Source organism: Uncinocarpus reesii, genomic scaffold (assembly GCF_000003515.1).
Source record: "Uncinocarpus reesii 1704 scaffold_2 genomic scaffold, whole genome shotgun sequence".
NCBI classification, from domain to species: domain Eukaryota; kingdom Fungi; phylum Ascomycota; class Eurotiomycetes; order Onygenales; family Onygenaceae; genus Uncinocarpus; species Uncinocarpus reesii.
In genome coordinates, this window is record NW_003052499.1 from 449,998 (window position 1) to 473,680 (window position 23,683).

General features: G+C 49.1%; 10 protein-coding genes and 2 non-coding genes across 12 annotated transcripts; 5 read left to right on the top strand and 7 right to left on the bottom strand.

The window, feature by feature from the left end:
• Window positions 1-109: 109 nt before the first annotated feature.
• Window positions 110-1,905, bottom strand: UREG_03112 (uncharacterized protein; the record flags this gene model as incomplete). The annotated part of the gene is made up of 4 exons (XM_002543550.1): window positions 110-633; window positions 690-1,167; window positions 1,325-1,517; window positions 1,601-1,905. The coding sequence occupies 4 exons, from the start codon at window positions 1,903-1,905 to the stop codon at window positions 110-112; spliced, it is 1,500 nt and encodes a 499-aa protein (XP_002543596.1).
• Window positions 1,906-2,786: 881 nt separating this feature from the next.
• On the top strand, window positions 2,787-5,329 carry UREG_03113 (uncharacterized protein; the record flags this gene model as incomplete). Its single annotated transcript, XM_002543551.1, has 4 exons — window positions 2,787-2,835; window positions 3,585-3,640; window positions 3,695-4,451; window positions 4,476-5,329. The coding sequence occupies 4 exons, from the start codon at window positions 2,787-2,789 to the stop codon at window positions 5,327-5,329; spliced, it is 1,716 nt and encodes a 571-aa protein (XP_002543597.1).
• A 1,544-nt stretch (window positions 5,330-6,873) lies between these two features.
• On the bottom strand, window positions 6,874-7,178 carry UREG_03114 (uncharacterized protein; the record flags this gene model as incomplete). Its single annotated transcript, XM_002543552.1, has 2 exons — window positions 6,874-7,094; window positions 7,124-7,178. The coding sequence occupies 2 exons, from the start codon at window positions 7,176-7,178 to the stop codon at window positions 6,874-6,876; spliced, it is 276 nt and encodes a 91-aa protein (XP_002543598.1).
• Window positions 7,179-8,547: 1,369 nt separating this feature from the next.
• Window positions 8,548-8,874, bottom strand: UREG_03115 (uncharacterized protein; the record flags this gene model as incomplete). The annotated part of the gene is made up of 2 exons (XM_002543553.1): window positions 8,548-8,685; window positions 8,716-8,874. The coding sequence occupies 2 exons, from the start codon at window positions 8,872-8,874 to the stop codon at window positions 8,548-8,550; spliced, it is 297 nt and encodes a 98-aa protein (XP_002543599.1).
• Window positions 8,875-10,407: 1,533 nt separating this feature from the next.
• UREG_03116 (uncharacterized protein) lies at window positions 10,408-10,994 on the bottom strand (the record flags this gene model as incomplete). The annotated part of the gene is made up of 2 exons (XM_002543554.1): window positions 10,408-10,560; window positions 10,644-10,994. The coding sequence occupies 2 exons, from the start codon at window positions 10,992-10,994 to the stop codon at window positions 10,408-10,410; spliced, it is 504 nt and encodes a 167-aa protein (XP_002543600.1).
• A 351-nt stretch (window positions 10,995-11,345) lies between these two features.
• UREG_08014 lies at window positions 11,346-11,417 on the top strand. The gene has a single exon. It is a non-coding gene; the product is annotated as a tRNA-Met (tRNA).
• Window positions 11,418-11,504: 87 nt separating this feature from the next.
• On the bottom strand, window positions 11,505-14,134 carry UREG_03117 (homoaconitase; the record flags this gene model as incomplete). The annotated part of the gene is made up of 4 exons (XM_002543555.1): window positions 11,505-11,550; window positions 11,702-13,238; window positions 13,514-13,997; window positions 14,054-14,134. The coding sequence occupies 4 exons, from the start codon at window positions 14,132-14,134 to the stop codon at window positions 11,505-11,507; spliced, it is 2,148 nt and encodes a 715-aa protein (XP_002543601.1).
• Window positions 14,135-14,922: 788 nt separating this feature from the next.
• On the top strand, window positions 14,923-16,307 carry UREG_03118 (uncharacterized protein; the record flags this gene model as incomplete). Its single annotated transcript, XM_002543556.1, has 2 exons — window positions 14,923-15,654; window positions 15,735-16,307. 2 exons carry the CDS (start codon window positions 14,923-14,925, stop codon window positions 16,305-16,307), a joined length of 1,305 nt encoding a protein of 434 aa, XP_002543602.1.
• Window positions 16,308-16,566: 259 nt separating this feature from the next.
• Window positions 16,567-17,671, bottom strand: UREG_03119 (uncharacterized protein; the record flags this gene model as incomplete). The annotated part of the gene is made up of 2 exons (XM_002543557.1): window positions 16,567-17,428; window positions 17,544-17,671. 2 exons carry the CDS (start codon window positions 17,669-17,671, stop codon window positions 16,567-16,569), a joined length of 990 nt encoding a protein of 329 aa, XP_002543603.1.
• Window positions 17,672-18,075: 404 nt separating this feature from the next.
• Window positions 18,076-19,976, top strand: UREG_03120 (uncharacterized protein; the record flags this gene model as incomplete). Its single annotated transcript, XM_002543558.1, has 2 exons — window positions 18,076-19,101; window positions 19,161-19,976. 2 exons carry the CDS (start codon window positions 18,076-18,078, stop codon window positions 19,974-19,976), a joined length of 1,842 nt encoding a protein of 613 aa, XP_002543604.1.
• Window positions 19,977-20,426: 450 nt separating this feature from the next.
• Window positions 20,427-20,498, top strand: UREG_08025. The gene has a single exon. It is a non-coding gene; the product is annotated as a tRNA-Gly (tRNA).
• Window positions 20,499-21,237: 739 nt separating this feature from the next.
• UREG_03121 (uncharacterized protein) lies at window positions 21,238-22,150 on the bottom strand (the record flags this gene model as incomplete). The annotated part of the gene is made up of 2 exons (XM_002543559.1): window positions 21,238-21,479; window positions 21,520-22,150. The coding sequence occupies 2 exons, from the start codon at window positions 22,148-22,150 to the stop codon at window positions 21,238-21,240; spliced, it is 873 nt and encodes a 290-aa protein (XP_002543605.1).
• Between the last annotated feature and the right edge of the window lie 1,533 nt (window positions 22,151-23,683).

Below are 23,683 nucleotides of genomic sequence, written 5' to 3' on the forward strand. Positions count from 1 at the left end.
TATATCTGGTATACATGTAACATAATAACGCGATATATCCAAAAAATCCCTAGGATTCACTGCTTTATATACATAAACGAAGAGAAATCATTGCAACTTCTATCCCATATCAAACGGTCTTGAAGTTAACTGGTCCAGCCCACATCCTCATCCTCTTGCCAAAAATCTGCAAGAAAATGATCATAACAAATGCGAACCCACAAATACCCGCCATGGTTCCAAATTGTCGAATAGCACCCTGCTTTCCCGCCCATTCCACCATAAAATAACTCACAACGAACCCTCCTGTGGTACGAGCAAAGTTGATCCACGCCGCAACTTCGCCAGACGCTTCTGGGTAGCTATCCAGAGCGTATGCATTGACAGCCACGGTGGTGATCATAATTCCGAAAACGTAGAGACCCCACCCGAGAGATGCCAGCATGTAATGGTAGCCTCTTTCAAGTGCGAATCCGAGAAGGACTATACCCGAGACCAAAAACGGCGTGGAGACCCAGGTAGCTACATAGCGCGCTTCGGGCTCAAAACGGCCATTGTTCCGCTGGGCGCTGACTCTGGCAATCATATCATGAAGCCAGTGGCCTGCGATTTCACCGAGGATAGCGGCTACGACAGGTGTAAAATAAAAGAAGCCTGTTCAGGTAGGGTAAGTAAAAAGTATTGTAGCATTCGTGTAGAGTAGCACTCACCAATTTGTTTTGGTCCAAAGTTATACAGCGGTCCCAGGAAAATCGACAATGTGGTGTTGATACCAACGACCCAAGCGAATGTAAAAAGATAGTATAACATCGTGACCATGACTGGAGGCTTAGATATAACGATTAGAGGGCGCATCATCGCGTCTTTAAAGGTGTTTTTCATGAGATGACTCTGCCACTGTTCAATGCCAATCATTCGCTTCCATCTGCTCCCACGCTGGGGTTGCTGATCTGCGGGGATCTTGCGATCATAGTAGCTCTCGTCAACAAAAAGGATCACTGCGATAAGGCAGAGTCCTGTCATTATCGAATATATACCAAATGCCCATTGCCATTTCTGGGTGTTGATGATAAAGGCCGTGAGGAGAGGGCCCATATAAGGCGACACGATGATGAAGCTTGACCAGATATTGATCTTTCTGGCGTGCTCATGGAAGAAAAACATGTCTTTGATAAACATAAGACCACCCTGCATACAAAATTAGTCCTGACCTCGTCAACCGAAAGCAGAGGCGCTCATACTCCTTGCATGACAGTGGAAAAGAAACCGTTGAGAATTCTCGCAGCCTACGGATCGATATATTAATACAGTTGGCATCGCATATATATCGACCGGCGTTTCTTACCATGAATGACTCAAAGCTTAACGCAGCGGCACACCAGACAGCGGTTGCCAACGCTATGACCAGAAACCAAAACAAAACGGGGTATCTTCCAAAATATGCCGAGAAAGCAACGACGAAAACACCACCAGCGCCTAACATAAAGACGTTTCCGACTTGGGAGTGGTTGACCTCGTCTTCCGTCATGCCCCAGATTCTGCGTTCAAAAAGTCAGTATATCATAGTACCGCTGCAAAGGATTCGTTTCGTACTGGGCCTGCGGGATAAGAGTAACAGCACCCGTTGCACTTCCATAGTCCCGGCAAAAATGCGGTTGCAGAAATTATAATCAAGATCACTGCCTTCTTGAAGTCGGACCAATTGAGAGGATCGGCTGGGGAGGAGCTAGGTTGAGGAATCAAAACCGTATGCCCATCTTTTGCGGTCTTCAATTCTGCGTTGCCCAGCTGAGCTGCATCCAGGACATAGCCTTCCTTTTCGCCGGCCGTTTCGAGATCGATGTGGGCAGTTCCATGGTCAACCGGCTGCTTCTCCCGGATAGAGTCCCCGTCAGAGGAGATCTTGCTTACGCCTTCGGATGCCATTGTTGTTGGACAACAATCACAAGATGCAATGGCAAGCAAGAAGCACAGTCAGAATCCCGGGGGGATGGGGAGCGAGAGCGAAGCTTTTATGGAGAAAAAAATCGTGGGGAAGCTTGAGAAACCAAGGAAAGAGAGAACAAGTCTGGAGAAACAGCCCAAGAGAATCAACGGCAAAGAAGAACTCCGGATGGAGAAAAACGGCCAAGCTCAAACCCTCGAGAAGCAGGGGCTTCTAAGAGCAAGGAACAAGGATGTAGCATAATCAATTGTCAGCGTTTGTCAGGGTGGATCGTTTTTCTGGACGACTTGACATATTTGCAGAAAGATTCACCAAGACAGGAAAGGTTTTGGCTTATTGGAGCATTCATCCCTCTAGTGCATGCTTAAGCTCATTCTAAGCCGGAAGATATGGAGACCGCCATGGCTGGATCGAACCACATCTCGTAGCTTGGGAAAGCCCTTTTCCAGTATGGAGTTGCATCTGTCCCAACCTTCACAAGTGTGGTTAAGTTTAGCGAGTCGCTTCAGTAACTATATCATTCAAGTTAGACTACCCTTCGAGCTTTTGGACAGTGGAACCCGCGGCGGAAACACGATACAACATGGTGCAAACAAGTATGTGTAAAGCCAGCTTGTCAATGCGCACGACGTTGATGTCTACATAGTGGATAATGTCGAACAGCAAGCCAATCGTTAGGCGACTTTCTCTGGCAGCCTCGGGCAGTATCGTGCACGCCCTGCTATAACTTATTGCGATTCACATCTCGAATGCGATCTCTTTGCCTCCATAAGAGGTTAAAACGCCTACCATCCATGGTTTCCCAACAGCGGGTATTTGTTTTACCGCCAAGCAAAGCCGATTGGTTCCTGTTGCTGGCAACATGTCTCCGCCCAAGTTAGGCGCGAATGAACCCCAAATTTGCCGCCGGAGTAAGCTTGTGTTGTGGAGTTGGGAAAACATAGAGAGGTGCAAAAACTCCCTGGGGTATCATCTGTTTGCCCCATGGTGCCACGGGTTCTTGAGCGCCTAGTTAGCTCTGATAATATCGACACACCAAAACACTCCTCCTTGACAGCAACTCGAATGGACCTGAGCAGTGTATATCTTGTCGCTGGAAGCGTACTTAACCGGTCCCTGGGTCAATTAGTTAAGGACCAGGCTAGTAAACTAGCTGGTTCTAACCGTCAATTGGTCTCAGCTCGGAATCTCTCCCTGAAACTATGCAAAGGGCATGAAGACCCTTTCCTTCTTTGAATCTTTGAGCAGGATAAGTTGTAGAGCTGGTTGCACAGCCTTAACACTTTCGAGCGTTGATGCAGCTGTTCGGCATCAGATGGATTGAGGTTGAGAATAAACCCGCTTTCGAGACCGTCACGTGACCGCCTTGCTTTCAAGAGGCAGAAAAGCAAAGAAGGTCGCTTTGGCATCTACCGGCGTGTGTCGATTGCTTTCACCTCAATACACGGTCTCTTATTGCGTATGCGAACACTCTTTACTTCTCTACTCCGTCGAGTACTACCTTTGCGTCCGCCATGGACTCCATCCCCCTACCCGAATGTTCTCAACAGAGTAACTCTTCGAAACAATCACGGAGCTCACTTTAAACGATTTTCTTCCAAGCAACCACCCATAACCTCCCTACATGAAACCCCCACAACTATATATGCCCTATCTACAGCGCCTGGGAGGGCTGCAATAGCCATTGTGCGAATATCCGGCCCTGCTTGTCCACAGGTGCGATGTGAACTCCGTTTACCTCAGGCTTCCCGTTGACAGGAGATATCCTAGATCTATAAAGGCTTATCGTTTGACTCTTCCCTGCCCAAACCGCGGTATGCTAGCCTTAGGACCCTTTATGAACCAGGGAAACCCCCCTCGACGAATACCGTTCTCGATTCGGGCGCCTTAGTATTATACTTTCCGGCGCCGAAGACCGTGACAGGCGAAGATGTGCTGGAATTACACATCCACGGCAGTCCTGCCGTGATTAAAGCTGTACTAAATGCTATACCCAAGTGCGCAGGAAACGGGTCAGAAGCTGGAAGTCAGCCATCCATCCGTTACGCGGAACCCGGCGAATTCACTCGCCGGGCGTTTTTGAACAATCGCTTGGACCTTCCCCAAATCGAGGCCTTGGGTAATACTCTCGCGGCCGATACTGAACAACAGCGTCGCCTGGCTGTTAGGGGCACAAGCGATACGCTTTCAGCAAGGTACGAGGATTGGAGACAGCAACTGTTGTACGCGCGTGGGGAGTTGGAGGCGTTGATCGATTTCTCTGAAGATCAACATTTCGATGAATCAGTGGATGATTTTATGCTCTCTATCACCAAACAGGTTCGGAAATTGCTGAATCAGATAAATGTGCACATTGAAAATGCCTCAAAGGGAGAGTTGTTGCGGAGCGGAATCAAAGTCGCGCTGCTCGGTGCTCCCAATGCCGGCAAGAGTTCACTATTGAATCGGATAGTGGGGCGCGAGGCGGCAATTGTGAGCAGCGAAGAGGGAACGACTCGTGACATCGTCGATGTTGGAGTGGACCTCGGTGGCTGGCTCTGTAAGTTTGGAGACATGGCGGGATTGCGCTCCACGCCTTCAAAGGTCATCGGTGAGACGGACAATACCTCTGTTATCATCGGTGAGGTAGAGAGAGAAGGCATACGCCGAGCCAAGGCGCGAGCACTGGAATCCGATCTAGTTATTGCTGTCCTCTCTCTGGAACAGTGTCCACAGCGTGGATCCTCGTTGAAAATTGAATCGGAGGTAGTTGACGCGGTTCGAGATTGCTTGCGGCTCAACAAGCGCGTTATTATTGCGGTAAACAAGACGGATAAACTACCCGTGAATGCCGATCGAGAATACTCGAGAATGGTAGAACAAATCTGCTCTACGTTCCAGGGCCTTGGCAGAAGTCACATTTACCCCATATCTTGCAAGCAGGCACAGGGCAAGACTCTCGACGTCCCAGACCCAGGGAACATACAAATACTACTCAGGGGATTAATTGATGCATTCGAGGAGATGGCAATGCCAGCGCAGTCAGAGGAAGCGGATGCTCAGTACGACTTTTCTTATTATCAAGACTCTCTAGGAGTCACCCATCGTCAAAGTTCTAATTTACAAATATGCGCCAACCATCTAAAAGATTTTCTATCCCAAACCATGCCAGCCCAAAATGCCAATGCAGATGATAATACAACGCTCCAGACTCCAGATGATGCGCTCGCTAAAGATAAGATGCTCGACGTTGATATCGTGGTGGCAGCAGAACAATTGCGGTTTGCTGCCGATTCGATAGCAAAGATTACCGGCCGTGGTGAAGGTGGTGATGTGGAGAGTGTCTTGGGAGTGGTGTTTGAAAAGTCGGTATCCCTCCATTGCGTTCTGCCGTCCAACGTTTCCCTGCCGGGATGCCATAACTGATGACAAAACTGGGCAGGTTCTGCGTCGGAAAATGAATCAAATAATCCCGAACCCGATCGAGTTGAATCCCTCGCAAATTCCATGATGCCAAATTCAGCCCACAAGGCCTCGATCCGTCCCCTTGGGGTATTTTCGATTGGTTTGCCGGAAAAAAGGTAAAAAGTGAAGAATAATTGCCGGTTTCCCCCTTGACATGACTCGAAGTACGTCCCGCGTTTGTTTCCCCCAAGCGTCCCATGGACTTTTAGCATGCGTATGAGTTTTCCTCGTCGGTATCGTGCACATCGTTATATCCTCCCCGGCCCTGGCGATTGACGGGAGGGTTCTGGCCAGAAGACTGGTTGGGACCGTTATAGCCGCCTCGTCCCATTGTGTTTAGGTTGATTTCGAAAACGTTGATAGATAATAAGATGCAAGAAGCGTGTTTGGCTCGATTTGACGTGTCTTGTCCCTTTGGCTTTGCAATCGATTTAGTTGTATCCGCCACGGCCCATGAACAAATTGTAAGAGTCCAAAAATTGGGTCACGAATTGCGCTATTCTGCGGCACTTCTGCTCTGGTATATAAAGCAATCGTCCACAAAGGAAACCTTGTTTTGTAGAGGAGGTAGGATAAAGACGGTCGAACCCAATCAACACCGGAAGTATGCTTTCAAAGATAAGAGTACAGAGAATATTACAAGAATATAGGCCGAAACAACTGTGCTGTGAATGAATGAAATGAGGATGGAAGTTGATCGTAGGCCGGCAGAAAGGGAGGCTTATATATCCCATGGGGACAACCACTGGTTTAAGCCCCGTTGTCTGAATAACGGAGGCAGCCAAAGCATGTAGATACCTGCGGAAATTGTACGAAGCAACCAACGCCTCAGCTCGCATCCGTCATCTGGTTTACTTTACACGGTCCAGAATGTTATTTCCGATTCACCCTTGCATACAAGATGTTATCTGCAGCATAGCACATGCAGGAACCTGCCAGAAGAAACACCAGAAGCTATGACACAAAGCAACAACCTGTCCCCCTTCCCACACCACCCTTTGCATTTCCTCTTTTTTTTTTTTCCGTTTTTGTCTTACCTTCATTGTCATCATGACCCATTTTTACCTAGTTTTGACCCCCCTGGACAAGCTTTGGGTCTGAGAAAGGGTGGCTTGTGCAGAAGTCAAACAAAAAAAAAAGGGCGAATTAGAGATGCTGTCTGGTTTGATACCAAAAAGAGAATTGCAGATAGTTTCTAGTTCAGTTTACCAGGATTCAGGCCTCCGGCCGATTTTTGACTCGCCGGGGGGTCGCCCTGTCTGTCTTTTTTTTCCTTTTTTTGGGGACATTTTTGCATGGGCGATCAGCTGCGCAGGACATTTCGGATCGCGACCGTTTTCCACCCCCCCGTTTATTGGGGACGAGGCTCCCCAAGGACATGGCGGAGCAAAAGCAGCAACTCTGGCTCCCCCGTGGTTCAGTGGGCAGCAGGGGTGGTTGTTGTTTGTGTGAGTGCAATTTCGTGTTGATGATTCATCTTGTGTTGGATGTTTGCCTAGTTTCCGTCAACTAAACTTGTTCAAGGGCCAGGGCGACCCTGCGTCACGGGGGAAGTTTCGATCTACGAGAGTCCGTTGGGGCGATGGACTCTGGGCTGCGATTTGCTGCGAGCCGCTGGTTGGCGCATTCGGGACACGGACTGGTGGTCGGGTTGACTCATTATTCGGGGATTCCTGTTGGATGCGCATGGTGGTGATGGAACGCTTGTATTTTGGGCTGGGTTTAACTAGTGTTATCGTTCCGAATGACAGTTACGTGCGTAAGGGAATGCAATGCACAAGTCATCGCCGACTGCATTCAGGCTTGACATGAGTGACGCAGAACCTGAACGGCTGCTGCTCCCCTTGATGCTTCAATCTATCAATAAAGAGGCAAAAACCCCACTGCCAAATCAAGCCCATCAAAACCAGATCCAGGCTATATTTAGAACTGGTCGGATCCTCAAAAAAAAGGGAAATACGACGTATGTCCAATTCGATCCACAAACGCTCTCTGTGGCAGCGCCCGAATCTGACCCATTTGGGAATATCTCTTGTCCATCCAGGGCAGATTATCCCCATTCTGATTTCCCTTTTTTTCTGTTGCCGGGTTTCTGGTTGAGCCTGGACAGTTCGCGTGGCTCCAGCTCTGGGATGATTCATTCGTTCAACCGGTCCAATGGTCCGTTCCTGGCCCCCATTCGTTACACAGCAGGGTCATAAAAGGAACAAATATGATCAACGTTGAAAGCCTATCTTTCGCCAGGGCGAGTTATAAATATATTGGCTGACATAAGACAAGTGCCCGTATCGGCGAGACAGCTCGTGACCGTCTCCGGATGAAGCTGCCATCTCTATTCGCGTTTCCCACCAAAGCTCAGTGCTGCGCGAAGTTTCGACCGAGCAATTGTGAATCATCGCTGTGTATTACACTGTAACATTCGTAATCGTGCGTAACGGACCACGTGGCTGCGCCTTCAGCCCTAACCAAACGGGCCTAGGTCAAAAGCCTATTCTGTGGCTTGTCTCGCTTCAGCCACGGAAACGGAACCCGCGACGGGCTGAGGAAGACAAGCAAGTTGATGCTGCTCTCAAGTCACAGACGCCTCGCGATAGTTGCAGCTCCTGGGCTAACTACGGCTTTCTAGAACTTGTTGGACCCTTCTGCATGGAATCCCCTCCGCCACGGCTGACACGTTACGCCTGGATCTGCCTTAGCTGTCGAGCTCGTTAATTGAGTCTTTATTACTCAACCTGAAAATCGAACAGACGGGCCTATATCTGGGCAACGGCGTGTCCAGCTATGAAGGTTTTTTTGGGTAGGCTAATGGAAGTCTGGTTATAGCCCCCAGGCCCCAACAGCTCGCCCCAGGGACTCGTTTGTCATCAAGCTTTTGACGGAGTTGAGGGTTCTTTCGCAAGCAATCTCACTCGTCGATAGACTCCTCTAAGCCTTACGGGCTCCATTTCCCGGGCCCATGATCGACAAGGCTTAGATCATGTCGTACAATTGACTCACAGAGCCGCCGCGGCGATCACCCCATTATTCAACGTCACTGGTCCAAAGTCCAAGGGATCATTGAGTGTCGCCTCAGATAGGTTGGCTAATTATCATGTCCTGACGAACGATAGCATTGCCGTCGGGAATGTTGCCGTATTTGCTCGGATATTGGGTGCCGGCGAATGCCCACTTTGGATTAGTTACAAAGCCCAGACCAGCTTCATGGGATGGGGGTTGCAGTTGATCGAGAAATCGTCCGAATCAGGAACAACTGGGGGCGGCGGTGCATAACCACCGTTTCTCCGACCAACATCATTTCTCTGAAAAATTGCGCCAGGCTGCAATCAGGCAGTTAGCCTATGCTTAACCAGCCTCAGATTAATCTGGGTGGTCCGTTCCTTTGAGGAGATTGCTCTACCATGAGCGAGGCTTTTGTCTTGCTGAAGAAAATCGAAGCTATTTGCTGCCTGCGCAATCGGACAGTTATTCAGGAAAGGATTATCGTAACATCCCTGGAGCTCCCCCATGTTGACCCCAGTAGGCAGAGCAGAGAACACGTTTTGATTGCCAAATGTCGACACGGATCAGGTCCCACCTAACTGCATTTGAGCAAAGACCCTTGACCTGTGCTTAGAGATCACACGTCGATGACGAATGAAGAGTCGGGCACACGGCAAGATCTCCGAGGGATTCGAAAATCTTGCATTACATTAATTCCCGACGTGTATATGCTACTAATAATGCGCAGGAGACGGCTATGGGGTTATTTAGCTTTATAAGGATTGCGCAAAACCTGAGAAAATGAAGAGACAGCAACATGGAATGGATACAGAGAGGTAGTAGTGGCCTGCCTAAGGAGAAGGCCAAGGGTAACTAGGTTTGCGCCGAGTGGACCATTATCAACAACTCTACGTCTTCCTCCCCACGAACATCTCGGCTCATGAAACTAGATGAAGGCCCGTTAAAGATAAGTTATCTCATTACGGTTCATAGATCCACAAACGGCTTATACCTCCATGATCGAAACTATGTAGTCAAGCCACGGGATTTAACTACAGCGGTGCCGGGGCGGAGCCAAAGTGACGTGGGCGAGATCAACTAACTATTGCGCAGCAGTCGAGATCGAAATGATTCAAACCTCTTCGCAGGAAAAACCATTCTCAATCTAAAAAAAATCATCATCACTGATTATCGCTTGAGAGCCTGTATAAAATCTCATTCATCTCCGGCCTCGCTGTTTTCAGGTCATATCAAGGTTAATAAACAAAAAGCGTCCGTGCTAATGCGCCGGATATGCTTGTTCCAGGCTTATTCTCATGGTGGAGGTACTGATTTTCATGGCTACAGGAACTTGTAAACAGGACACTTGAAACTGATTAAATGTTGGTGACAGCAGCGGAAATAAGTTGATTTTATCTTGATTCATATTGAAGACTAACCATATAACCAAGGGCAATAGATTTTTTTTTATAAATTAAACCCGGCAATGGGGGAGAGAGTAGATCTGATAAAACGATGAGCTGGGCCTTTCAAACGAACAGTTGCTGATTGAATAAGGACCGTACACATGGAGTTGAATTAGGGACAACAAATTGATAACATGGATCAGGCCCTTCCTATCCATCAAAAGAAAAGGAGTTAGGGAATCTAGGGAGATGTGAAGGGCCAAGTAATCCTCCACATGCCTTCCAAGGCGAGTAAAATAATGTATGTACATTCAACGGCTGAGCCAAAATTCAATATTAATACAGAAAGGGAAGCAAACCAAAAAAAGTCCACTTTATGAATCATTCAAAGTAAATGTTGAATGGCCGGGACAAAAAAAAACAAAGAACAAAGCAGCCGTTTATGGCAACACTCTTTGTCTGAAATACCGATGGAGGCCTCCCAGAGGCGCGTTCCGATCCAAGGCGCGCTGACAACGGGGAACGTTTTCAGCATGCTGATAAAGCCCAGAGAGCCTGGTGAATCCCTGTTTACACGACGGACAAAAGTACATTGGGCAACCCGCTCGCCGGCGAGTATAACGCCGGCGGGCGGGATGTCGAAGGGCGAAATTGTTAACGACGCCGGTGTTGACTCCGCTGGAGCACGTCCCGGCTTCGAGGTGGATCCGCATTGCGGAAAAGCAGGGGAATAGCCAGGAGCAGCCGTAACATTGGAGGTTGCGGGGGCGGTGGGTTAATCGATGCTAATGGTGGATGCGGTATGAGCTGATGGAGAAAATTAAAAATAAAAAAGAAAGTAAATAAGTACAAAAAATATATATATATCAAAAGACGGGCCACTCCCTCACCATCCGCAGGCTGTTATTATTCTGAAAATACTCGTCGCAATCAACACACCAGTGATGCGCCTCGGCCCGGTGCGTGTTTAACCCGGCCGCAGTCGTAAAGTCAAAGTCACATCGTGGACACTCGTGGTGGGAGCTGGAGTATCGGACATGCGCGGCCAGTGCGCGTTCGTGGCAGAATGCACGGTCGCATCTGGCGCACCACTCGTGCCGACTGGTCATGCGGCAGTGTTGGTGAAGCGCTTTGAATGTGCCGAATTCTTTGCAGCAAAAGGCGCAGGCGAAGCGAGTTGGGGGGAAGTCTGAATCGTCCGAATCGTAGCTGATTGGGACATAGCGTCCTAGATTGACCATCGTGGTGGAACCAAGTATGCGGGGGGGTTACTGCTGAATCAGACGTGGTGGAATCGAAACACGAAGTTGATGGAAAAGACGTGTACGGAGTAATATGAGGACTGCCATATTGGCGTCATCCAGCCATGTATACGGCCATCATTCACTCATAAAAAGGGGTTCAGGCTTCGATCTGATAAACTTCCATCTTTTCCGGGGACTCGGATGGATCCACTTTCTCGCAGAAGCCTCACTACCATTGGCCGGGCACTCTCTATTAAGCCGCACTAGCGCAGGCCTCGGATTCTTCGGGCCGCTGTTATCCCGCCCTAGGCTCTTAGGGTCAAAGGAGGTCACCTTAAATCAACACTAAGCATGTTGGCGCAGCGGAAGCGCGCCGGGCTCATAACCCGGAGGACCTTGGATCGAAACCAAGACATGCTATAAAATTCTTTTTTGTTTTTTTATTTCCGTAGTTATCACATCCAATAGCTTTATATTTTCCCATTCCTTTTTTTGACCCTGGAACTATTAGCGGTAGACGAAAATTGAACCAACATTCGTGACATCGCATACCCTACAGCACGAATTTCTAGCCGAAAATCTACCTACATCTATTCCAGAACGCCACCAGCTGCTCTTTTGGCAAATACCGAAAACAAATGCGTATATATGTACATTACAGACTCGCTGACAGGTATCACGCTGAGATCGAATTCTTTACCCACTTCTCCAGTCCTCCCAAGGCAATAATCTCCTGCACATTCGGCGGCAGCTCTCCAACTTTCTGCGTCCATGTAGGACCATCGGGACCTTCCTGGACCTCAATCTGGCTGCGACGCACATCCCAAGTCAGCGTCCAGCCTGTGCGGCGAGTGAGCTGTTTCGATTCAGCCCCATCGCTGCCGAACGTCTCGCGCAAGCGGGTGACCAGACGTGGAACTTCGAGGCCCATTAATGCGTTGTTGATACTGTTCCTGGAGAAGATATTGCCAAAGCTGCCGGAGACCACGAGCGGGATCTCCTTGGCCAAAATGGCCGTGGCGGCTTGCTCTCGGGAACTTCCACAGCCAAAGTTGTACCCGGTCACGAGGATATCTCCCGCCTTGGCAGCTTTGGAGAATTGCGGATCATAGTTTTCCATACAGTATTCGCCCATTTGTTTGTAGGGGATGTTGTCTTGGTAAGTGTACTTTCCAGGGTAAATGCCGTCCGTGTTGATATTGTCAGCGTCACAAAAGACAATTTCTCCAGACACTCGCTCAGGGAACCCAGGATAGACCTCGGTAAGCGCTCCTTCAGAGCTGGTTTCTTCGCTCGCAAACAATTTCTCCGCATCGTCGACCATACTATCAAGTTGACCAATCACCTTTTCCAACGCTTGTTCAGCAGTGATCATTTCAATGCCATCGCCTTCGCCTCGAACAACTCCGCTCCATTCCTCAGGCTTTTCGTACCATCCAGGACCACTGAGTTTTCCCGAAAGAGCACTGGCTGCAACTACTTCAGGGCTGGCAAGGTAGGCTTTTGCGTCTGTGCTGCCCATGCGCCCCTTAAAGTTCCGGTTGGTTGCGCTGATTCCGACTTCACCAGGCTCCAGCAAGCCGGTCCCAAGTCCAATGCACGGACCACAGCCAGCTGGAAGAGGTTCAGCACCGGATTCCAGCAGAGCTTGCCAGTCGCCTGCTTCTTCAGCGGCTCGCTGCTCAGGAATGGATGCCGCTGCGATGTAAAATTTGACGCCGTCTGCGATTTTCGGAATTGTACCACCGTTCTTTTCAGCTGCATCTTTGAACACCTTCGCAGCTGCCGCGATATCGGAAGCTCTCGAGTTCGTGCATGAGACCAAGTAGGCTTTGTCGACTTTGATGTTCTGGGATTCCAGTTCGTTCAGAGGCGTGGCAACCTTGACAGAATTGGGGCCCGCAACGTATGGTGACAGCGTAGAAAGGTCAAGGAACAATTCTTTAGCATACTTTGCCCCCTTGTCAGCAACAAGCGGTTCTTCAAAGAGTTGGTCTAGCGCCTCATGGTTAAACCGCTCGGCAGCAGAACTTTCAAGTTCAGGGACTGTCGAGCCCCACATAGCTGCCGTGGTTGCTTTTGATCTCAACCATCCCTTCAACATAGAATCAACAGGGAACAAGCCGCTCAAGGCACCCCATTCAGTTGTCATGTTGGCGATTGTCAAGCGATCATCGATTTGCAAACTTCTCATGGTCTCCTCAGGTCCGGTGAATTCGATGGCGTGGTTGAGGACATCGTCTTTATCAAATAGGCCCGCAAAGTGCAACAATTACGTCCTTCCCTGTAACTCCCTTGGAAGAACCCCCTTGAATGACACTTTGGCAACGGGTGGAATCTGCCACCACGTCTTACCCGGTGGCCCAGATACTAGCGGCGTCGGTCCCTAACAACGGGTGTACCCAGGCACCCCAACACCCACCATACATATTGGAATGACTATCAGATGCAACGACCAGAGTGCCTGGGCCAGGCGTAGCCCTCCTCCACCATGATTTGATGACCAATACCCCTACCAGCAGGGTAGAAGTCAACTCCATGGGTTTTGGCAAAAGTTTCAATCTGCTCGTATTTCTTCAAGTTCTTCTCCGACTTGTTCTGCACATCGTGATCGAGAGTCATTACTATCTGATTCGGGTCATTCAGCTTCGAGGCGCCAATCGACATAAATTTCAATGCGACCGGCCAACTGTTATCGTGAGTCATGACGCGGTGGGGAGAAATAGTCACGTAGTCGCCGGATCTGACATATTTGTCCTGGGGAAGGCCAACGGAGTACCGCTGGACGATCTTTTCCGTAAGGGTCTGGGGAACAGCCTTGGATGACTCGATTGCGGAGAGGATCGCTGCCGAGGCAGGGTCCTCCCGCTGGGCGTGGAAGACGTCAGGAGACAAGGCGCATGGTGTGGATGAAAAATATCTCGGGCATCCAAAAGTCAAAGGTCGCGGAGACGGTCGTAGTCTATAATTTGGCGTCCGCGCGAATGGGAGTGATCTGGTCTATGGGTTGTCAGAGCGGAGCGCCATGAGCCCATCGAGGAAGGGAATTTTCTTACCAAAGGCCGCCTTGAACCCAGGGAAGCCCGCGTGGCTATCCCACGTAGCTGCCGATGCAGCAATTGCTGGTAGCTACCCATCTTCCCCTACTTGCACAGTCTGCCAGTTGAGGAATCTCCAGCAATCAGCGCTGGGCTATTAGTATTATTTGTCGCGGCGTAATTTTATGCGGTGCAAACATGACAAACATGCTAACTAGTTAGTTTAAGCTCCGATCCCGGGAGACAGAGCTATCAAGGGGCATATACATAGTGAACTACGGGGGATATAGTGCACGATCGAGCTCCAGAGCACGGCTTGACGGCGATATCTCGAGATCAGAGCTTGGAATTGCTATTCACACAAGAGCAATTTTTCGACATAGAGAGGCAGATGAAATGGAAGCTCCCACTTCATGCAAACAATTAACTACGGCCTCACTCCGAATTCGGACATTGCCGTGACTCTGATAAGGTGCGATTCAAGGCCAAAGCACCCGGTTGACGCCTCTCGAGGTGTCGACTATACTCTGGGGCCCGTACTTGTGCTGTCGAAGCTTCACTTGACGATTTGTAGGGACAGTGTTGAGTCACGACTCCCGATAATCCAGTACAAGAGGGTGTAGATGACTCAATTGAGTGGACCCATAAGCTAATTAACTGGCCACTCTACAGAGGAACATATTTCTATACAGCATTTAGAATATCTCTAACCTAAAGGAAGCTTATTACAGTTCTTTGTTGTGCTCTTCTGCTGGTAGCCACCCCCACCATCGCCCTCGATGCCCCTCCTGCCCGCATAGCCCAGATTGACTCTCTCTTCTACAGTATCGACACCATTTCTCTTCCAAAGAGGTATCACTCTTGCTCAATTATTGAATCCTCCAGCCATGCCGTCTCGTTCAGAGGTCGCCTACTTCGGCGCCGGTCCTGCCCCGCTCCCCACTCCCGTCGTCGAAGCTGCCGCCAGAGCTTTTGTCAACTTCGACGACAGCGGTCTCGGGCTTGGAGAGATCTCCCACCGCTCGCCAACGGCGAACAAGATCCTTGCAGAGTCCAAAGAGGCTCTTACCACTCTCCTCGATGTGCCTGATAACTATGAGATTCTATTCATGCAAGCCGGTGGTTCAGGAGAGTTCAGCGCGGTGGTACACAACCTAGTCAGCGTGTGGATCGAAAGAAGACGGCGGAAGATCAATGCGGCTACAGACGAAGCCCTCGTCGCGGAACTAAAGAAACAAGTTGAAGAGGAGTTGAAGTTGGATTATATTGTGACCGGCTCATGGTCGTTAAAAGCGGCTCAGGAGGCCGCGCGGTTGCTGGGGGAGAAATTCGTAAATATCGCGGCGGATGCGAGAAAGGACAACGGAGGGAAGTTTGGCCAAATACCTTCCGAAGACACATGGAATCTCACCAAGACGAAAAAGGAGGGCGGGAGAGCTGCACCCGCGTTTGTCTATTTCTGCGACAATGAGACGGTGGACGGGGTGGAATTCCCGTCCTTCCCCAAGGTGCTAGAGCCACAGGGAAGCGATGGAGAAGACGATAGGATAGTGGTCGCAGATATGAGCTCTAATTTCTTGAGCAGAAAAGTGGACGTTAGCAAATATGGGATTATCTTTGTAAGGATTTGCCGACTCTTCTTCCTCCACAATCATTGCACACAGTTTAAGAACCCATGGCTAATCCAGGATAACTACAGGGCGGCGCCCAAAAGAACATTGGAGTGGCTGGAATAGCAGTGATTATCATTAGGAAAGATCTCCTGCCTCCTCACACGCTCGCCCCATCACCCTCTTTACTGCGGCAACTCAATATCGGCGGTCTCCCTGGCCCCATCGTCCTGGACTATGCCACAATCGCAAAAAATAACTCCCTTTACAACACCTTGCCCATCTTCAACCTCTGGGTCGCAGGCCAGGTCATGATCAACCTAGCCCACCTCTATGGTGCCAAAAAGGTTTCTGGCCAGGAGGAAATCGCAAACACCAAAGCACAATCGATATATGGTGTGTTGGATAAATATCCTAATGTTTATACCGTGGTACCGGATAGGTCCGTGCGGAGTAGGATGAATATCTGCTTCCGTGTCCACGGAGGCGACGCAGACAAGGAGAAGGAATTTGCAACAGGCGCAGAGAAGAGGCTGCTTCAAGGTCTAAAGGGTCACCGCAGTGTTGGAGGAATGAGAGTTAGCAATTACAATGCTGTGCCATTGGAAAATGTGGAGAAACTCGTGCGGTACCTGGAAGATTATGCTAATGGGCGAGTCTAGAGTCGACGAGCACTGATGCAATATTCTATGATGTCTTTTTAAATACGCCTAAAATAGGACGCATTTCGGTAGAGGAGAGGGATAATATACAGGCTAAATGCAAAAGTGGTTTATCGGGTGCAAATGAACAGGTATAACGAAGAAAACGGGGATCCAATGGGAAACGGTTCAATCTGACTCCAAAGCTATGCAAAAAAGGGAGAAAAAAAAAACAAGATAGCCACCAGGGGTATACGGGTAGTTTTATGAGATTTCCATTTCATAACTTCCGCACTTCCCAGTCCTTGAGGTTTAATTCTTTGAGAAGACCGCCAAGGGGACCTTGGATTTCAACTCCATTTCTCCACAACTTCGGGCCTGCTAGGTAGCTGATGAATCCATCTGGTCCTGATATCAGAATTAATTTTCGTTTCGGGCGCTGGTCCAGTTGATCCTTTTCACCGTGGCCTGTGAATTCCAATATGGGCTGCTTTCCAATGAGGGTGTTTTCCTCGTCAACAAAATAATCGACTGAAAATCGACCCCGAGATTGCCTTTTAAGCTCCTCGAGGAGTGAAACGGTAAAATTCGACTCATCATTTGTCCTTGTATTTTCTTTCCGGCCCGCTAGATTAAAATATATCCGTGACCACCAACTACTGTGGGTTGTGTCAGGAACGTCACTTTGCCCGCCCAGGCAGTCTTCTCTCCTTCTGTTCGCCCAAAGTACATGCATTCGAGTATTTTTCGATTGCCTATCTCTGAAAATCGTATGTGCAGCCTGCAATGCCGGTGCTATCCCAGTCCCGCCCGCGATAAAGAGGACTTCCTGCACATCATCCGGCAATTCATAGTCCATCTGCGGGCCACGAAACTCCAATATTGCCCCGGGTGCCAGGGAGTGCAGGTAGCCGGAGATTTCACCCTGCGGCTCCCTCCGAATCAAAAACTGCATATTGTCGCCGTCTTTGACAGCATCGTCGATCGAGAGTTCATCTTCCCTGATCGGCGGCAGTGGCGTGTAATCCCTTCCAACCTGTAACTGCGGCTGTTTGAATTGTACACTCCACAGCCCTTTCCTCCACGCCTCGTGGTAAACCTCGTAGTTTCGCGCTTGGGTGAGCGGCCGTACGGTGAACACGCTGCAGGTAGAAGAAATAGGCTGTTTGGAAATGAGTTCGTATTCTGTAAAAGTCAGAGGATTCAGCTCAGAGTTAGAGGCCCCTCTGTTGTATTGAAAGTATGCGCCAATTCCACCCGCGGCAATGGTGATAAGGGTGATTTGCAGCCAGCTGCTTCTCTTTGGAGCCGGCGAGGGACTTGCATCTTTGCTGGTGGTATTGCGGCGCAATTGGACGGTCCGCGGTTTCGAAAAGCTCCGCCATGCCGGGGCCCGGATTGCCGACTCGAAGCCCCTCGACAGGGAGGTTTTAGGGAGCATTTGCGGACTATCGCGGACGAGGGAGTTGTTTTTGTCTTCTCGATCATTTCAGGCTGAAGAAATAAACGTGACGCTAAGAAGCTTGTCCGCTTAGTAAGATCGACGGCTATTCCGCTTTTGATTCTCGGCTGGCGACCAGGGGAAGAATGGCGATCGTGAGATGATATTGTTGATACGATCAGCTTCTCTGACCCTCGTGGCCTATGCAATGGGCATAGGGACAGTATTATCTTGAGTCATTTGCGATCCGTTTGATGATTATGCTGTCCTGATTGACTCCTCTCCCCCAACTATGGCCCTTCCCCGAATCGAATCACCAAGATTTGTCCGTGGATAACCAGCACGAGAATGGCTCCCGTAGCATTTTCCGAACCTCTACGGCCCGGCGCAGATGCAGCCCGAGACTCTCTCGAACTCGCCTCCTTGGCTTCGTCTTTTGATTCCGTCCACCATTCATCCAGATCAACATCCCCGTCCGGGGTCTCTTCGTCGCGGAGAGCATCCCTTGAAAACCAAGACCCCCTTTCAGACTCGCCATACGATGCCACCCGGCCCAGACATGCCCGCTCCTACTCCGTTTCGTCCGCTTTCGACTTTGGGAACAACTTATTCCCCCTATCCCAAACGGTCGGCGGGTATGCTCCTCTCGGAGCGCCATCAGTATCGTCGTTGGAACATCATGCGGGCCTGATCGATGGCTCCCTCGAAAAGCGCAAGACACTGACGTATCTCAATGGATTATCCTTGATCGTTGGATTGATTATCGGGTCTGGAATCTTTTCCTCCCCCGGTCGAGTGAGTACGAACACGGGGTCTCCGGGCGCCTCTCTGATCATATGGGCTGTGGCTGGGCTTCTTGCATGGACGGGCGCGGCGAGTTATGCGGAACTAGGAGGAGCAATCCCCTTAAACGGAGGCGCACAAGTCTATCTAGCAAAGATATTTGGGGAGCTGGCAGGCTTTTTATTCGCCTGGTGTGCAGTGTTTGTTTTGAAACCGGGCTCTGCTGCGATTATTTCCATAATCTTTGGGGAATACGTCGTACGAGCGATTGTCGGAGCGGATGTTGAGACAGTCAATCCATGGATCAATAAAGCGGTGGCTCTCCTCGGAATTATTGTCGTGACCGTCCTTAACTGCATATCGACCAAGTTGGGTACGCGAATCGGAGACGTGTTTATGTTCTTCAAGTTCATAGCACTCCTTGGGGTTACCATTACGGGGATAATCGTTGCATGCACCGGGTTTTCGTATGATGGAAAACCTAATACGGATTGGAAAACCACAGGATGGTTTGAGGGAACCAATAAGGATATATCCAGTTTAGCTGTGGCGTTATATGCCGGGCTTTGGGCTTTCGATGGATGGGACAATGTATGTGTCTATCCGACTACGATGTGGCCCATATTCACGTTGGCTAACTACGAATGCAGACAAACTATGTCACCGGAGAATTCAAACGTCCAAATCGCGACTTACCCCGTGTAATTCACACTGCTATGCCCCTGGTGATTCTCTGCTACATACTCGCAAACATCTCTTATTTCTTTGTTTTACCCTCTTCCACCATTGCTGGAACCAACACCGTTGCCGTTCATTTTGGCAGCAAGGTATTCGGTCCAATTGGCGCTTTGGTCCTTGCACTTGTCGTGTCCGGAAGCTGTATCGGCGCCCTCAATGCGACTACCTTCACCAGTGGTAGACTCGTCTATGCTGCTGGGAGAGAAGGCTATCTGCCCTCCGTATTCGGCAAAATTGGAATTGGAGGTTCAGCCAATCCCACTAGTGGCCGTCTACGAACACGCTCCTGGTTCCGCAAAGCCCTTGTCCGCTTGTTTGGAGATGATATTGGCATTGGCTATACGCCCATTTACGCCATGGTATTTAACTCCGCTTTGTGTGCTGGCTATATTGCCGTGGGCGAATTTGGCACGCTAGTCACATTCTACGGCGTGGCTGGATATACCTTTTATTTCCTCACGGTACTGGGTCTCATCGTTCTGCGCATCCGGGAACCCCACTTGGAGCGTCCATACAAAACATGGATAACGACTCCCATCATTTTCTGTTGCGTCAGCCTATTTTTGCTCAGTCGAGCGGTTTTTGCAGAGCCACTACAGACGCTTATTGTCGTGGGTTTCATCGCTGCAGGAGTTCCCGTGTACTTTTGGAGAATTTCCCAGCGAGACGGGAAAAGCAAGCTCGGGAAAGGATGGTGGAAGTTCTGGAAAAGATGGGGCCGGTCGTGACTTTGAAATGTCGCACGCAGACCCAGCGCGCGCGCTAGAAGCATGGCCAATTCGATAACCAAGATTTATTTCGCGGCAGCATATTTTAATGAAGCTATATCTTCATAACAGCATTCGGTGTTTTATCGTGCAACTATGGATGTTTTGCGCTGTACATTACATTTACCTTTACTCGATGTTCACCCTCATCCTATTTTCGATACACTTAAATATGTCCCGGATAATATCGACTTTTAATGACCGACCAACCTCTGGGCCTCTCCCGAAATAGCTCGTAGAATATGAAATGGCACCAGCCTCTGGGCAAGACAGTAGGGCTTTACTCCGTGCAATATCCCACGTACTGGAAAATCGAAATATCAAAATCGGGCTAAGAATTGAGTGCAGGTTTATGTTAGCGACCCTTAGGTGGATGAATGGTAAAGCACTTGCCACCATTGCGTCTGTATAGCGCTGGTAGTCAATGGGTTAAGATCCAGCATTCCCAATGCTGGGGACCGGGTTCGAGTCCCGGCCGGCGCAGAGCTTTGAAACTTTTGTTTTTTACTTCTTCCAGTTCGCACTGGAATCTCTTATATTTTTGGGGATTATATTAATGCTTCCGTAGTTCTCGTGTTATTGATGTGAATTTATTAATCATAAGAAGGTTCATCGCCGAGAGAACTTGTAACTAATTCTGGAGCAAGCACATATAGGAATGTTCGCTTAATCTAGATAATTGATAATTTCATAAAACAAGCCTAGCTTGAAGACCGCAGGCTGTGGTGCCCAGAAGAGAAGAATTTGGCTAACATTTTATGGATATCATTGATTGGTATGGTTTTTCGCTCTGGAATCAAAATATTTACGGAGTACTCAAAGAAAATTCTAGAATTCGCGCATTTAAAGATAACATATGGCAGATATTAGACCTAGCATAGAAACCCAATTCTTAACATGTATGAGAATGCACCAATGTCTCGTGAATAGAGCCTTGAGGCTGGTTCCCTCCAATGAATCTCACAGTGAGAATGATCTTGTCTAGCCCTATAGTTGCCCCGGCTAAGAACCTGACCGAAAGGCAGCGTCTAGACTACTTGTTGAAAGGGATATCAATCTCCCTCAATGGCAAAAGAGCCACAAACCACTATGGGTACATGTCAAACAATCTTGACATTACCATGGTGTGGCGAGAGTGAAAAGCCGCTCAATTTGATACTGCAAAGGTTCCTATGATAACCTTATCAAATCTGATTCCACAGACATCAGGAACTTAGAGATTTTATCTCGGATTGCGAGCTTCGGGGACCGGTGCCCGTTCAGTTGTGCTGTGCGCGCTGCGTGGGCGTTGGCTTTGAGACTGAGGGACAGTGGGCAAGGGGTCCATGGACGTGGGAAACGGGCGACCGATACAGTCTGGCTCAATCCAACCCGCTCGATCCCGCTCATTTTCCCGGAGCAAATGCTCAAAGGCGGCCTGTAATTTAGCTCTTGTGATATCAGGAGGGAAAATAGCGAGATTCCCTGTTGGACTCGGTTTTCAGCACCATTATTTCCCAGTGACGATGTGCAATTCGCCAATTTCGCATCTGTACTGTGAATTCATTCCACAGCTGAGTGTTGACCTCGAGTTCTTCGGCTCGCTGAAGTTGGGCTGCCTGAAGCAGCGCATTTTCGCTATTATACTGAGGATCAAATCGAACATATTGGTTGAACACTATCCGGCCAAGACTATCGCGAAGTTGGTATCCCGGCGCTTCAACGGTTAAGTGAAGGTATACCGGCTCGTTTGCGTTGTTAAACTGAATCACTGTTCCTGTTCCTGACGGCACAACGCTAAGGGGAGCCAGGCCATCGATAGAGATGCCAACTTTGAGGGGCGCAGCATGGTGTTCAGCCGGCCTGGGAGGAGGAGCCGGCCCCGAAGGTCCACTAAAGTCCCATCCTTTTGATGGGTTAACACGTATCCGTGCATACTCTGGGGTGAATCGAAGTGTATGTCCAGCAATGAACCGTTGACGTCGTGGAGCCGCAGATCGATGGCTGCCACTCTCCTGTTGAGGCACCGTGTTAGGTTGCGACTGCGTTCTAGCTTGCGGGATGCTTTCGAAAAGCCTCCACAGGTCCTCTATTGCCACCTGGTTATCCAGCCCATGGCCGTGGAGGATATCTTTCAATTGATTTAAGGGGTCCATGGCAAAGTGTATCCGTGGTTAATTCAAAGGCTTTTATAAGAGAAATTTTAAAGCCTGTGTTAGACCTAATGTTGTAGAATATGGTTTGGCAAGTGCTGGGTGTTGAGGAACACTCTCAGGGGGGTATTTATAAGGTAGGAGGCTTTATGGGCGAGGGTAGATAACAAAGTGATTGAAATTACTTCAATCACAGTTGACAAATAACAACCATTCAGGGACAAACAACGTGGTAAAACAGTGAATGACCAGGAATGGAAAAGTAATATATTACTTCTCTCGTACAAGCTGGTGATGGTAGTTGTAGCTGTTATACAAGGAGGTTGGTATATCGCAAGCTCTTGACTAGTTATACCATCACTCCTGGCAAGATAACATGCAAGCGTGAAGAAGCCCAGGAGTCATACTTGACAGTAAGATTTCTATCGACTTAGAAGGTGTCTGTTCTAACTATGGAAAATCCGTTATTATGTCGATTGGCTCGTTGACATCGATCTTTGCATCTGGAGCCCGTAATACTGCTGGAAGGGGTGGCTTTCGAGTATAATGTCCGTGTCGGCATGTAAGATAGCTAAATCGTAATGCCCTCGTGAAGATGGCGCGAGAAAAAGTAGCTCTTCAACATGGGGCCCGATAGCTCCTGTGGTCTGACGGGGTTGATGATCTGTATCCCGGTCTCGCAACCCTCTATAGGTAGTTTCTCTGATAATTCAGGCACGTCTTGCTCTCCGGCTTCTTCGTCGATCCAGAAGGTCTCGGTATAATGAATCGCTTCGGCAGGAATATATGTTATATACTTATATTTCCAATTGAGCTTCCCACCCTGAGTGTATATATATTTGTGCATTACAATCACTGGTCTCAATGGTTTTCTTCCATTGAGCCCAGATCTCTGGTATATTGCGATAACTCTTGCTCGCTCTCTTAGTGTGTCCGATAGTCAAAACTGGTGCGTGTACTTATTCTTCACAGCATCGAATCCGGGTGGTATCCAACAGGAAGTACTGATGCCGATATCCAAGTGTAGTTTAGCCTAGCGCACACCAGGCTTTGATGAATAAAGTATGGTCGACAATGGTACAGATATCGTCCCTAACCACGGAATCCGTATGTTCGCCGACACCAGCGGGACAGGAGGTGACCATATTGAAACAAGAAGTAGGGAAGCCTAGAAAGGCCATTGTCGCGATGCCATGGCATTTTTATTTGCTGCTGAGAAACTGAGTTGCCTCCTTAAATGCCTTGATAGATATTGATAAAACGTGGAATATAGCTGTGGTTGTCGCTTGAAGCCTCTGGGTTTCGAAACAGCGCAGGTTTGGATTGGGTCGAATGGATAGAGCTTCGCAGTTCCCCTTCTCCAAGTCGGTAAAAGCATTTAACTATGCTGATTGATATATCCCGTAAAACCGGTGGTATTTCAATGGTTGCTCCTCCCGTTGCTGGTTTGGGTTTGCTCATGATGAGGAAAAGACTTATACTTCTTCTATTCTCCTTGTTTGTTCCGGGCGATCTCAGTTCGGGGGTGCACGTTTT